General features: G+C 22.0%; 5 protein-coding genes across 5 annotated transcripts; 2 read left to right on the top strand and 3 right to left on the bottom strand.

Moving 5' to 3' along the window:
• Nucleotides 1–185: 185 nt before the first annotated feature.
• Nucleotides 186–2964, bottom strand: PY17X_0906900 (conserved Plasmodium protein, unknown function; the record flags this gene model as incomplete). Its single annotated transcript, XM_022955912.1, has 2 exons — nt 186–271; nt 432–2964. 2 exons carry the CDS (start codon nt 2962–2964, stop codon nt 186–188), a joined length of 2619 nt encoding a protein of 872 aa, XP_022812127.1.
• A 679-nt stretch (nt 2965–3643) lies between these two features.
• On the bottom strand, nt 3644–4393 carry PY17X_0906800 (conserved Plasmodium protein, unknown function; the record flags this gene model as incomplete). The annotated part of the gene is made up of 1 exon (XM_022955911.1): nt 3644–4393. One exon carries the CDS (start codon nt 4391–4393, stop codon nt 3644–3646), a length of 750 nt encoding a protein of 249 aa, XP_022812126.1.
• Nucleotides 4394–4838: 445 nt separating this feature from the next.
• PY17X_0906700 (conserved Plasmodium protein, unknown function) lies at nt 4839–8157 on the top strand (the record flags this gene model as incomplete). Its single annotated transcript, XM_022955910.1, has 6 exons — nt 4839–5341; nt 5506–6359; nt 6527–7164; nt 7340–7489; nt 7630–7801; nt 7982–8157. The coding sequence occupies 6 exons, from the start codon at nt 4839–4841 to the stop codon at nt 8155–8157; spliced, it is 2493 nt and encodes an 830-aa protein (XP_022812125.1).
• Nucleotides 8158–9253: 1096 nt separating this feature from the next.
• PY17X_0906600 (oocyst capsule protein Cap93, putative) lies at nt 9254–11593 on the top strand (the record flags this gene model as incomplete). Its single annotated transcript, XM_725418.1, has 1 exon — nt 9254–11593. The coding sequence occupies one exon, from the start codon at nt 9254–9256 to the stop codon at nt 11591–11593; it is 2340 nt and encodes a 779-aa protein (XP_730511.1).
• Nucleotides 11594–12238: 645 nt separating this feature from the next.
• Nucleotides 12239–13577, bottom strand: PY17X_0906500 (uncharacterized protein; the record flags this gene model as incomplete). The annotated part of the gene is made up of 3 exons (XM_725417.1): nt 12239–12526; nt 12653–13398; nt 13517–13577. 3 exons carry the CDS (start codon nt 13575–13577, stop codon nt 12239–12241), a joined length of 1095 nt encoding a protein of 364 aa, XP_730510.1.
• Nucleotides 13578–14740: the final 1163 nt, after the last annotated feature.

The following is a 14740-nucleotide window of genomic DNA, read 5'->3' as shown; positions in this document are numbered from 1 at the left end:
TTTATTTTATTTTTTTCGACACATTCATAATGCACAGACTTAAAAATATGTCACTAAATATTTAAAAAAAATGTAAAAATATAGAAACATTAAATATGAATATCTTTTGTATACATATAATTGTCAAATGGGAGTTTATTTCGGTATCTTATGCTTCCTTAGGCTTAAATAAGTGGGGAAAACCCTTATACATTTACAACAGTCAACTTAATTTCATTTTCACTGTATTCGACATTGTTATAGGAAGCAAAGACATGGAAATCTATAGAATCTGTGAAAAAAAATTATAAGAATATGCAAAGTTGGGTTAGCATCGTAGGTGCATGCATATACATATTCATACATATACATGTATAGGGTCATAAATACAAACGATTTCTACTTTGTCATTTTACTACTTTGCCATTTACTACTTTGCCATTTTTGGATACCTTGCTGAAGCTGCTTAAATGATGTAGTCGAAATTAGTGGTATTGTGAAACGATAATTATTTGTATATGGATGATAGTAAGCTTTTGTGATTATAAAATTAAGATTAGTGTTATATAAAATTACATATATAAATTTAAAAGATTTTGAAAGATATGCCATATTAATATGTATAATATTATTTTCATGTAAATTAACAGTATTTGGTGATATATTTAATATTTCTGGTTTTATAAATAACATAGAAAATGAATTTTTATAAAAATTAAAACCAAATGAATAATATACATTACATTTTGTGAATGTATGTATATAATTATGGTTGTCTTTTTCATAACTACACATTTTTAAAAAGGTATCATTTTTTTCAGATGTGTCATTATTTTGGTTAGTTGGTAAATATATATTGTTTTGTTTAAAATTAATATCATTTTGTAACAATATTGGTAATTTTGAATATATTTCTGTTCTTTTTTTATTCATAACTCCTTTAATTATTTTGTAAATTTTATTTTTATTATTTTCATCTACATATTCATATAAAACATATATACAATCTGAATTTATATGTATAGGAACTTTATTTATTTTTATTTTTATTTTAAGATTTTTCATTAAGGCAAAATTGTTTGGAAATATATTTTTTATTTTTCCTTCATATTCTGATACATATATTGTTTTATTATAATTAAGGATTATATTTGACCAAATTAAATAAATTAATAATTTTTTATTTCTATCTTTTTTATCAATTTTTACCGAAGAGTAATCTTGGCTATTTCGATTGCAATCATATTTTTGCGATTTTTGCGATTTTTGCGATTTTGGCGATTTTGGCGATGGCTTTATTTTTTCCCAATCATTATTTTGGTCTGTTTCATAGTTAAAATGAAAATCGATATTTATTTTTTCATCACTCTGTTCGTCACTCTGTTCGTTACTACTTTTTTTATGATTTTTTTTTCCATTTTTACAATTATATAAGGATTGGTTCGCTAATTGTAGTCTCAAATTATGTCTCGATTTTATTTTGAAATTAAAAAAAAGATGAATTTTGGTGTCTAATTTTGGGTTAATTATAGGTGGGAATACTTTTGTAATTTTAAGATGTTCTACAAGTATTATATCAAAAAAATTGCAAAAAATATTATCAACTTTTTTTTTTTTATTAATTTTTTTAAATGTCTCTATTTTTGTTTCTTTTCCATTTTGATTGTTCATAAAATCAGTGACACCCATAACATAGCAATTTTTATTTTTCATAAGAATACAAGAAAAGGAAAATCCACAACATAATTTTTTTACCTCAAACTTGTCTCCCTTTTTTACTTCTTTCACTGGTTCATTTTGACCACTTTCGCCACTTTGGCAATTTTTATCACTTTCGCCACTTTGGCAATTTTTATCACTTTCGCCACTTTGGCAATTTTCACAATTTTCCACCTTTTTTATTTCTCTCAATTTTGTCTTCTCCTTTTTTGTTCGGCTGCTAATACTATTCCATATTGCTTGATTCAAAATAAGTTTTGGAGATTTTACAAAATTTTGATCAAGATAAATTTGTTTATGCATATTATTTCCCCAACCATATATTTCATTTTTGTAAGTACAAATTAAATTATGTGAATGTCCAGCAGCTATATATTTTATTTTATTAATTTTTATTAATTGGGGTGTATCAAAATATTTAGTTTTTTGATTCGAAACTTGATAAATATTATTATTACCAATTGCATAACAATTTTTATTTTGGGACAAAAAAAGTGCATGATTATAACCACAGGATATGTCTATAATTTTTTCGGTAAATTTTATATAACTTATAAATTTTGATAAATAATTATATCTTATCATATTTGTATTATTAGATATATCTATATCCCATTGGCAAATATTATTTTTATCATTAATTGCATAAAATTTAGAACAACAAAAATAAACTTCCCTACAATTTGTAGGAATATACTTTGTGCATACGTCACTCTCTTCATTTTTTTCTCCATTTTTTTCTCCATTTTCACTCTCTTCATTTTCTCCCTTGTCTTGTTTAGTATCAAGTTGATTTTTTTTTAGGCAATATACCCAAACATTATTTTTTTCCGTTTTTATAAGTTTTTTTTTTAAATCGTTTATGCTTATTTGTGTATTTGTTTTTGTCTTTACTTTTATTTTTTTTTGATTTGGCTCATGAATTGAATATAAAATTAGATCAGAATCGACATAATTATTAATAAAAGCGGTGCTATAGTCATTACTATAATCATTACTATGAGTGTTGGTATGAGTGTTGGTATACGAAATATTTATATAACTTTTTCCATTTTTCAAATTAGTACATTCATTATTTATTTGAATCAATGTATTATTATATTTATTTATATTGTCTTCATCTTTTAATAATATATTTATGCTATTACTACATGTACATATATTTTTAATAAAAACATTTTCCAATTCTTTTATTAATTTTATTTCTCCATTTTTATATAAATAGACATTACTTAATTTTTCTCCTTTTAAATTATTTATTTCCATTTTTTTTTTTTTTTTTTTTTTTTTACAATATCCTTCAAGTTATTTATTATAAAAATAAATGTTTGTATCCTGTTTCATTCTTAATTAAAAAAAAGTTTGCATTTTTATTTTTAAATTTTCAGATAATTAAATAGTGAGATTATGTGAAAAAAGAGAAAATGTGTAAAAAAAATGTGAGAAAAAAAATGTGAGAAAAAAAATGTGAGAAAAAAATTGTCCATTTTATATTAAGTATATGAGCTTATATGAGCTTATGCGTGCATATATTATTATTGTGCACATTTTGAAAATGTAGATTCTTTAATTAGGGGAATGATAAAAGAAGAGAAAAATGTAAAATAGGAGATAAACACTTCAACACTTCAAAATGATTAAAAATTGTTATAATCGTAGAAAAGGAGAAAAGGATAAAAGGAGAAAAGTAGAAAAGGATAAAACTAACTACGTGTGTGTATACGAACAAGGGTTCGTTGCTACTTTTAGTTTTTTATTTTTTACTAATATGATTATTATAATTAAAAATGAATGTTTAAATTATGTTGAAAAGAGAGTATAGGAAAATGGTGTAAAAAATAAAATACAAAATTACAAATTATATGGATAAATAATGTCTAAAAAAAATATATACAATATAATTAAAAATATAGAATATGAAAATAAATAATATTTTAAAATTTAATTATAAATCATTAGATTTATTTGACCAATCACTAGTTTCTTCTGTGTCACTATTTGAAAAATTTTGTAACATAATAGTGGCTATACTAGCTCTTTTGATATTTTCTTTTGATTTTTTATTTGTTGTTAAAAAGCTATTTTTTAAATAGTTTTTTTTTTTTTTTTTAACTTTATCTTTTATTCTTTCTTTATGTTGTGATATATATGTAGACCTATTTTTGTTTTCAATTTTTTGAGTTTTTATTTTTAAAATATTATTTATATCATCTATATAATTTTCATCAGATTCATAACTGTAGTTATCTGATTGATTACTTTTATTTATGTCATGTTCATAATTTTTTATATTTTTTTTTTTTCGATTTTTTATATTACTATTTTCCTTTTGTTCCATAATATTGGATTCTAATTGATTAGAACTTTTACATCTACATGTATCATTACAATTTTTGCAGTTTTCATTTGATAAGACATTGATTCTAAAAATATTCTGATTTAAAGATTCAAAATCTATGCTGTTTTTTTTTGAATTACTTTCTTTTTGTGCTTCATTAATGCTAGTCATATTTAAAGGTTCAATATTTTCATTTCCATTTTTATTGATAAAATATATTTCTTCATCTTTTCTGTTATCTATAATTTCGGAAAATATATATTCATCATTTGGAATCTGAATATTTTCTATATTATGTATATTATTTATATTTATTTTTGACGAATTATATTGTTGGCTTTCTATTGCTTTATCCATTTTCATATCTTTTTAATACTAAATTAAAGCTCATGAAAAAATGGTTATTCGATATATTAATTTGGGATATTTTTCACAAAAAAAAGAAGAAAAAAAAGGAAAAAAAAAAAGAAGCTAAAAGCTGTGATAAAAAAGACGGCAAAAAGGTACTTATTTTATATATTTATTTTATATATTTATTTCGCGAATTTATTAACTTGATACACATATATATTTAAGCATTAAAATATGTGATGTAATAGTTATTTGATAGACATATATTTAGTATTATTATTTTTATTTTTTGAGACAATTTCTTTATTCTATTAATAAATTAAAGTTATGAATAAATTTCTTAAACTTATTAACATGTTCATAATTTTTTCTATTTTGTCTACACTTAAGTAGATATATAAAGGTATAAGATATTATAAGCATATATAGAGAAATTTTAAATGTCTAAAAAATGGAAATAATAAATGGAGAAAATATAGGAATCAATAATATGCTTATAACCCAAACGACTGAAATGAATCTCGAACTTATTTGTGATATAATAAAAAAAGAAAATATAGTAGATGATAATAAAAAAAATATCATTAATTTTTTATTGAATTTTTATAAAACATATAAATGTTTTGGATATAAAGAAATTGTGAATTTAAATAACTTTTTAAAATTAATTATAACTAATTTTAAACAAGAAGAAAAAAAAAATGTTTTTTTCGAACAAATTTTATTTATACATATAGAAAATATGTCTAACCGATTTATAAATGTAAAATTGAAACAGGATTCTCAATATATTGAAGAAATTAAATTATATTTTTTTTTTATTCTTGAGTTGAGTTTATATTTTAAGAATATAAAATCGGATTCAACCTTTTCAAAATTAACTAATGAAAGTATACAAAACTTAGTTATAGGGGTTGTAAAGAATTTGACAAATTTTCTGGTATATGCATTAAGGTGAGGCTCGAACTGTGTATTTTTCTGACCATTTCTGACATTTCTGACAATTTTCTAACATTTCTTACCATTTTCTGACCATTCTGACCATTCTGACCATTCTGACCATTCTGACCATTTTCTACCATTTTCTGACATTTCTAACATTTTCTGACAATTCACAGAATGATAGAATCGAACTACTGTAAAGATCTGTATTTAATGCTAATATCAAAAGGAAAGATAATGGAAAGTTTAGTAAATTTATATTTAAATTATGAAGAATCAGATAAATATATCATTAATATTTTACTTATATTGTCTAGACATAAAGAATTTGATGATGATATAATTAGATGTGGAATCATAGATTTATTTAATTATCAAATATTTTTAAATAATAATGATGATAATAATAAATATTATTTTTTTATTGAAAGTATTATAAATGTTGTTATAAGAAATAAAAAAGACAATATAGCTTTTTTAGTAAATAAAAATGAACTTGATTATATTAACAAAATTTTAGAGAATATTTTGATAAAAATAAAAAAGAAAAGTCCCAATTTAACTTGTATAGGTTTATTAAAATTAATATTTTATATAATACAAAATAAAAATAGCTACATTCATTTATTCATATTTAATTTAAAAAAAAAAAAATTATTACATGATCAAGATATATCATTTGTTCATAATTTAAATAATATGATAGAATATATAGAAAATATTTGTGCATTTAAAAATAAAGAAATCGAAAATTTTGATAATTTTTTGGACGATTTTCTTTGTATTTTATTTTGTATTTTAAGAACTATTATGAAACTTATGTTTTGTCCATTTCCCGAAATAAATATAGACAGTTGCATCGAGCCTTTTGGAATGAAAGAGAATAAAGAGAATAAAGAGAGTGAGAATATATTGAAAGATGAAATATCAAGCCAAGTAATGGAAAAAAAAAATGAATGTATAAAATTGATAAAAAATATTATAAAATTTTCTTTGAATGTTTTATGTCATGATATTCCTATCCTTGATGGTATGATTAAAACAGCGAAAAATATATTTATATTGAAAAATAATTTGTCTATATGTATAATTTTGAATGTTCATAAATGGATATATTTTCAATAAAAAATATGCACACAATTTACGATTGTTTACAATTTTTCTGACTTGTTCATATTTTTTTTTCTTAAATGTCAGGTGAAAAAAAATCGCTACATTTGGTGTGTGTTGATATTTTAAAAGAAATAGGGACTTATGATTTTAGTGGGCATTTAGAAGAGAAGAAAAAAATGGTAAATGAAATTATAAAAAGTATAATGATAAAAATGGAAGAAGCCAATAATAATAATGATATTAATAATGACAATAATGAAGATGGTGATATACATTCCAAACATTTAGAGGTGGTATTTTATGTTAGCTTTAATAATGAGGAACTAATAAAAATGTGCTTTACAAACAAATTCATATTACTTGTTCATAATAATTATTATATATTAGATAAAAATGATAATTTAAAAAATGTTAAAAAGAAGCAAATAAGAAACTTATTAAAGACATATTATTTGGGAATTTTATATTTATATATAAAAAATGATATCAAATCAGTAGAAGATAAAACCAATCATATGTCTTCTTATATTTATTATGTTATTAATAAAGAATTGAAAGAAAAAGAATTTATGCTTCAAAATGAATTATATTATTTAATATTTTTGAAATTTTTAAACATGTCTTTATTAAATAAGTTTTATAATTTTAAGTTATTTTTAAAAAATAATATCTTAGATAATTTGTTAAGAATATTTAAAAGGAGCAACTTAAAAATTAAAATAGTGGTATGACATGTCTATTATATATTTAAAAAAAAAAAAAAATAGTTTAATTAATTCAATTGTAGATAAATCATATTATATATATTTTGTGTATTTTCGAATATACATTTTAAAATTAATTTAAAAATAATAATAAAAGTTTATATTTTTCTTTATTTATTGAAACATTGTACAGATACTACACTTATTGTTTCAGTGTTTCGAAGAAAATGATAATTTAGATTTGATTAAAAATTATACAAAAAGGAATAAATTATTACTTGAAACTTTAATGGGTTTCTGGATAGAAATTCAAAAGGGCAATTTAGAAAAAAGGGAATGCATGGTATGTGCTTCAAAAAGTTTAATTGCTCGAAATTGTATTAGCATATATATATGATTATATTTATGCACATACATATTATGTAGAGATATTAAAATTTGTCTTATATTCATAATTTGTGTAAAATTGATATTTTTTTGTAGAATGTTAAATATATAATATATTATTTATGTAAAGTAATAACCAATAATTTTACAAAATATCTTAAACATTTTTATGAAACAAAAATTATGGCATCAAGCTTAAAGTCTATAATGGTATATGACGAAACATGTTTTCTCGATATTTATTTGAAAATAAAAGACGAAATTGAGAGTAAGTAATCAAACTAAGGTCAAATATGTATTTATTAATAAAATAAAAAATATATCCATAATTATATCATAAAAATAGCATAAACGTGTATACTCATGTACATTAGAAATAATTGTGTGTGAAAATATGTGAATGTAGCTTTTTTTTTTTTTTTTTTTTTTTTTTTTTTTTTTTTTTCAGGTAGCCAATTAACAGTTGTAAAAAATGACGAATGGCTGTTAAAAGAAAAAATACAAAATCAAATAAGGAAAATAAAACAGATAGAAAAAGAAAGTAGTATTATAAAAGATAATAATTATAAAAAAGAAAAAAAGGAATTGGATAATTATTATAACTATGTTCGAAATACAAAATAATCATGTACATATTATTGTTTAATTTTTTTTTTTTTTGAGAAAAATAGAAAATAAAATTTAAAGCCATAACAATATTTTTAGTTATGCACACAATATTTTTATCTCTATAAAATATGAAAAAAAAAAAATTTTTTTTTTTTTGAAATAAAATTTGAATTGTGTAAAATATATATTTATATAAGCTACATTTTTAATATATTTTTCATTTTTTTTTTAATTTTGATTTCATTGAATTTGGCTTACATTTATATTATACTACTTTTCAATTTTATTCTACATTTTTTGGTTATATATATTGGCATATTCATGCGAATTGTTTGATGAATGTAAATTAATTACAAAACAAAACTGATAAAATAAAAATAAAAAAAACAGAAATAGTCGAAATAAAAATAGCCACTACCAGACCGCGCATCGCCTAGTGCCTATTTGGCATGCACTGTGCATACATAAATAGGGAACGGAAACTAAATCGAGCAAATATCTAATGCTAAAAATTTCATAAAGATGCTAAAAATTTCATAAAGATGGTAAAAACTTCACAAAGATGGCAAAAACTTCACAAACACGCCAAACACTTGATAGGCACAATTTAGCATTTCGAAAATTTCTATATAGAATGATTTAAAAAAAAAGAATATTTAATTTGCGCGGCAATCATATTATGCTCTTTCCATTTTCTTAAGATTTGACAAAATAAATTTTATTTTATATTTTTTTAAATTATAAAAAAAGTGTAAATTTTTATTATGCTAGTAAATCCATTTAAAAACTAAAAAAAAACGCTTTGAATTTATTTTAAAGAACATGATATCTTAAAAAAAAAAAAAAAAATAGAACAAAAGAATGAGGAGAAAAATGAAGCAGTTTAGTGTACACATTTTAAACATTTAATGCAAAGAGGCATGCATATTTACATATGCATATTTACATATACATATATATACATTACATACATATTTATTTATATGATTTGATATATTTATGGTAAGGGTTAGCTATAGCATTTGATGATTATTTTTTTTTTTTTTTTCTTTTTTTTATGATGGAATTAATAATTGATTTGTATCAAAATGAAAAAAATTAAAAATAAAATATGGCTAATATAAATAATGAAAAAATTCAAAAGGATGAAAATAAAAAAAAAAATGACAAATATGAAGTTTGTAATTTTCATCATGTATCATCATATAAAGAATGGGTTAAAAATAAAATAAAAGAAAAGAAAAAAATAAGTTTGTTTAATTTAAAAAAAAAAAAAAAAACTATTAATATTATATATTTTATTACTATTCTTATATTATTAAATATAATTTATAATCGCTTGATAGATATATGGTATAATTGGGATGAAATAATAGAAAATTATGATGGAAATAAAAAATGTGAAAAACCAAATTATTATAATTTGAATAAATATATAAGACAATGTAGTAATATTTTTAAATATTTAATAAGAGGGTCATTTGATGGAGATATATATGATGATGATAATAATTTTGAAAATGATTTCATATATATAAAAAATGATAAAAGTAGAAATACAATATATTTAAAAAAAATGTTAGGAAGTGAAATTATTGATAATAATTATATAAGTGTATATTTAGAAAATATGAAATATTTAAGAAATACAAGTTTAAACTATTCGATAAATCAAAGATCTTTGTCTACAGAATGGTATGTTTATTTTCGTAGTTTTTTAAAACAAGCTATATCACCTCATAGTTTAACAAAAGCTATAAAAATAGATAAAGAATATATATATCCTTGGGATGTAATAACACAAGATGATGCTGAAAAAATAATTGAAAATGCGAAATTTTATGGTTTTTTATTTACATGGTTTAAAAATCATAGGAAAGCACAAAAAGTTAATGAAATAATTTTAAGAAAAGATATGCCTGTTTTAACTCCTAAATTTATAAAATCAGATTTTTCCCAACGTTTATATAAAAATAATAAAAATAATGAACCCAATTTTTATGGAATACATTATACATGGTTAGGGCATGCAACTGGTTTAGTTATTGTCGATGGATTCAAAATATTAGTTGATCCTGTTTTTAAAATCGAATTATTAAGTCTTAAAGGAATTGCAAGATCTTTAATAAATTGGGTAAACATAAAAATAATGGGTGGGTTAGGTGAACGTATATCAAAATCTCCATGTAACATTTCAAATCTTCCTGATGATTTACATGCCGTTTTTATTTCACATAATCATAATGATCATATAATGGAAGAAGATGTAAGAATTTTATGCAAATTAAAAAAATTTAAAGATGTTATGTGGTATGTACCGGAAGGTACAACTTCTTTTTTTATACAAGAAGGTTGTAAAACAGATAAAATTTATGAATTATCTTGGGGTGATGAAAGATGGGTATCATGTTGGATAAATAATAATAAATTTACATGTAGAGATGGATTATGGAATAATAAAAAAGGTGATACAGATGTATATAAATATAAAATTATATATGCTCCAGCATTACATTGGTCAGGTAGAAAAGGTGATTTAAGTGACATTAACCAATCATTATGGGGTTCATTAATATTAAAAGGACCTAAATCAAAATTTTATTTTTCTGGAGATACTGCATATTTAAAAGATGATTTTGAAGAGTTTAAAAAAATTGGAAAATTGCATGGACCTTTTGATTTTGCTGCTATATCTATAGGAGCATATGAACCAAACAATTCACTAAAATATCATCATATACATCCATGGGAATCTGTAAAAATATGGAGAGATATTCGAGCTGAAATGGCTATTGGAGTACATTGGGGTACATTTCGTCTTTCTGCAGAAGAATTTTTACAACCTAGAGATGATTTAGAAGCTGCTTTATTAGGTGTTAGTTTAAGTAATTTAAGAAATTATAATCTTACATTTGAAAAAAAAAAAATGGAAGTTTTTAAAAAATATATGATAAAAAATGTAAACTCAAATAATAATGATATAGATGATTTAGAAGATTTAAAGGAATATTTTTATCCTGCTTCTTTAACAGATTATAATGAATATACAGATAGTTTTCATTCAATTTTTTCTAATAATTTAAGTTTATTTTATTCAGATATTGATAAAAATTATATAAAACATATGTATCAACAAAAAAAATTATATTTGTCTACTTATAATAGATATAAAAGAGCATTAATATTAAAAAATTCAAAAAAATTACCAAAATCTTGGAAAAAATTATTACTTAATCTTTCGATTCGATTTCAAACTATTCCTATTGGTGGGTCTATAGAAATTACAACAAAAGATGACACAATTTCGATGACACGATCAACTGAATATAATTCTACTATTTATGAACATTATACATTTCCAAAATGGTATAAAAAAAAAGAGACAGAAGAAACTCTTTACCAATATAATGTTCCACATGAAGATTTAATGACATTTTCTATAGTTAGCTAATTAACGAAAAAAATATTATTTTTAAACTTGACCGATTAAAGCCATTTGGCTAGTCGAGTCCCCGGTTTAATTTAAACAAAATTTATTTGAGACGTCAAATTGGGGCGTCAAATTGGGGCGTCAAATTGGGACGTCAAATTGGGACGTCAAAATTGGAAGTCAAAATCTGGGGCTTCAAATTTTTGGAACATTTCATAATTTTGGGCTTTTCCCAATTTCACAATTTTTTGAATTTTTAAAATGTTTCTTATTTTTTGCGATTTTCGTATTTTTTTGCAATTTTTTGAATTTTTCGTATTTGCCTGATATATCCTTTTTAGGCTTTCCGCTATTTTTATGTTTCTTTATTATTATTTGTTTTGTTTAGTAAAATATTTTCGGAATTATTTAAAAATTTGTTTATTAGTTGTACTTAAACTAGCTGTCTTTCTTTTTATCCATTTTGAACTGTTGGTAATTTCGGCCATCACATTTTAAATCGATAGAGAGTTTCGTTTTCGGCATTATGAAAATTTGTGAGATGCTTCAAACGTGGTTGCATATTAGTGAGCAAGCCAGCAAAAGGGTCGGGCAAGTTGGAAATGTTGAAAATGATGGAAATGATGGAAAAAATGCACAATTTAGTGTCATTATATACGATAATTCTTACCTTTCTATAGATTCATCTGTTTTCTTGGGTTGGTCACAATAAATTTGTTGGAAATATAATGGAATGTTATTTATTACATCTGTAGCAATCATACCAATGTGAAATGTTTTGAAAGTTTCTTTGCATATATATTTGAGTAAATATGATGCATTGAAAGTTGAAATGGCATCTAAATATTCGTGATATTCACATAAATCGCTAATTAAAAATTTGTCTTTAATTTCGGGTAAAAGTGCCTCTTTTTTCTTGGACCCCCAGGCAAGGAACACAGCCAAAAGCCCCGTCTAAATAGGTGGAAAAAATCGACGAAAAATTAGGTCAAAATTAGGTAAAAAATGTGAAAAAAATATGTCAAAATGGGTCAAAATAGGTCAAAATGGGTCAAAATGAGGTGTAGGAAGAGGGCATACCAAAATGTCACCTAAGCCTGCCAAGCGTTTGAATGATTGATTTTGAATTGAAGAAATAAAAAAAAGGTTTTTTGAAATGAAAATATCATTAGAATCTTTTATTAATATTTTGGGTCCATTAAATAGTTTTATTATTTCATGACCATATAATATTATTTGATTTGTATAGAGATTATTAAATTGTATATTTTTTTTTTCAGTTAAAAAATATATCATTTTTTTAAATTCATTTTTATTAGGGGTAAATATACAGTTCTTATAATTTTTAACAAGATTAAATAAATATGTATTAGTAATAATAAACTGAATAATATCAGCATCTAATATTAAAAATATATTTGATTTTATAAATATATCAATAATATATTTTAAGCAATTTTCTGTTTCTTTGTCTATATTTCCAAGTCCTGGTCCAATAACACAACTATCAATTCTATTTGATAAATATTTTACACAATTTTCTAAATCTTTATAATTATTTTTTTCTTTTGGAAATTTATTTGTGTATAGATATGGATATACAATTAATTCGGGACTATAATTTTTTAAATGTGTACTACATTCCTTTGAAGACACAACAAAACATAAATCGGCTCCTAATCTAAGTGTGGTTAAAGCCGATAAAAATGGGGCTCCAGAATATATTTCATTTCCACCAATTACACATATTTTTCCGAAATAACCTTTATATCCATTTTCTAAAAGTTCAGGTAAAATATGTTTCTTTACTTCGTATAATTGTTCATCTTAAAAAAAAGAGAAATAAGGGGTTTGTTGAAATTGAAGAATCACAATTTAGCATACACATATATATATATATATATATATATATATTTATTTATTTATTTATTTATTTATTTTTACATGATAGCATTTTATTTAGGTTGGAAAGATCAAGTGACGAAGAAAATGGAAATTCTTCCATTTTGTTTTCAAATATTTCAAGTTTAAGATATTAAAAAAAAAAAAAAAAAAAAAAATTATTATACAATATAGAAAAATGGTACAATAACAAATGTCAATTTTTATTCCATTTAGTAAGAGAATAACCATGAATAAAATTGTATTTAGTATTTTTTAAAGTAAGCCTTTTTTTTTGTGTGTTAATAAAAAAAAAAAAACGTCTTTATAATTGGCTATATCTTTTTATTCATTTTTTTTTAACACTATTGAGAAAAAATAAAAAATACTAAACAATATGATATACACCTTTTGAAAATTTATTCGAATTATTATTTGAACTTTTTGTGTACTAGTTAAAACTGCTTAACTTGTTTGTTTGCTAAAATATATTTTTTTTTTTTTCATATATATAAAATTTAAACTTAAATGGATAATTCTATGTAAAGAATATGGTACCTATGCTTTCAAAATTATAACATCATCATACCTAGCACTGCATATTAATACATGCATACTTAATATGTATATTATATGTATATTATATGTATGTATGTATGTATATGTATGCAACATGATTGGTCCCCTGCTTTTCCTATATTTCCCTTTGAATTAACATGAATAAAAAAAATGTTGTAATTGTGAAAGAGGAAAGTAATATTCCGTACAATATTTTTTTTAATTTATACAAAAAATTATTATTTAGCAATTTGTCAAATTTAATTTTGACATTTTTTAATAAAAGGAAATATAATATTTTTTTAATTTTATTATATAAAAAATATTTTTTACTTTATTTTTGTCTGTAAAAAAAAACTATCAAAAATTATATCCAAGCAAGCCGTGCATTAATAAGTCATAGCCAATTTTAGGGAAAAGGGGAAAGGGGAATAAAGGCAAAATATTTTTTTATATTTTTCCAGTCGCTTTTTAATATTACCATGTTATATAGTAATTTGACATAGCCATGTTTATATAATATGTACGGTACATAATTTGTATTAATAATATGTATTATAAATATGTACGGTACATAATATGTATTAATAATATGTATTATAAATATGTACGGTACATAATATGTATTATATAATATGTACGGTACATAATATGTATTATATAATATGTACGGTACATAATATATATGTACTAAATGCATAGAGGAAGCATATCAGGAAGCATAGCAGG

Source organism: Plasmodium yoelii (genome assembly GCF_900002385.2).
Source record: "Plasmodium yoelii strain 17X genome assembly, chromosome: 9".
NCBI lineage: Eukaryota > Apicomplexa > Aconoidasida > Haemosporida > Plasmodiidae > Plasmodium > Plasmodium yoelii.
The sequence above is the reverse complement of the archived record's forward strand: the minus strand, read 5'-3'. Positions and strand labels throughout refer to the sequence as shown.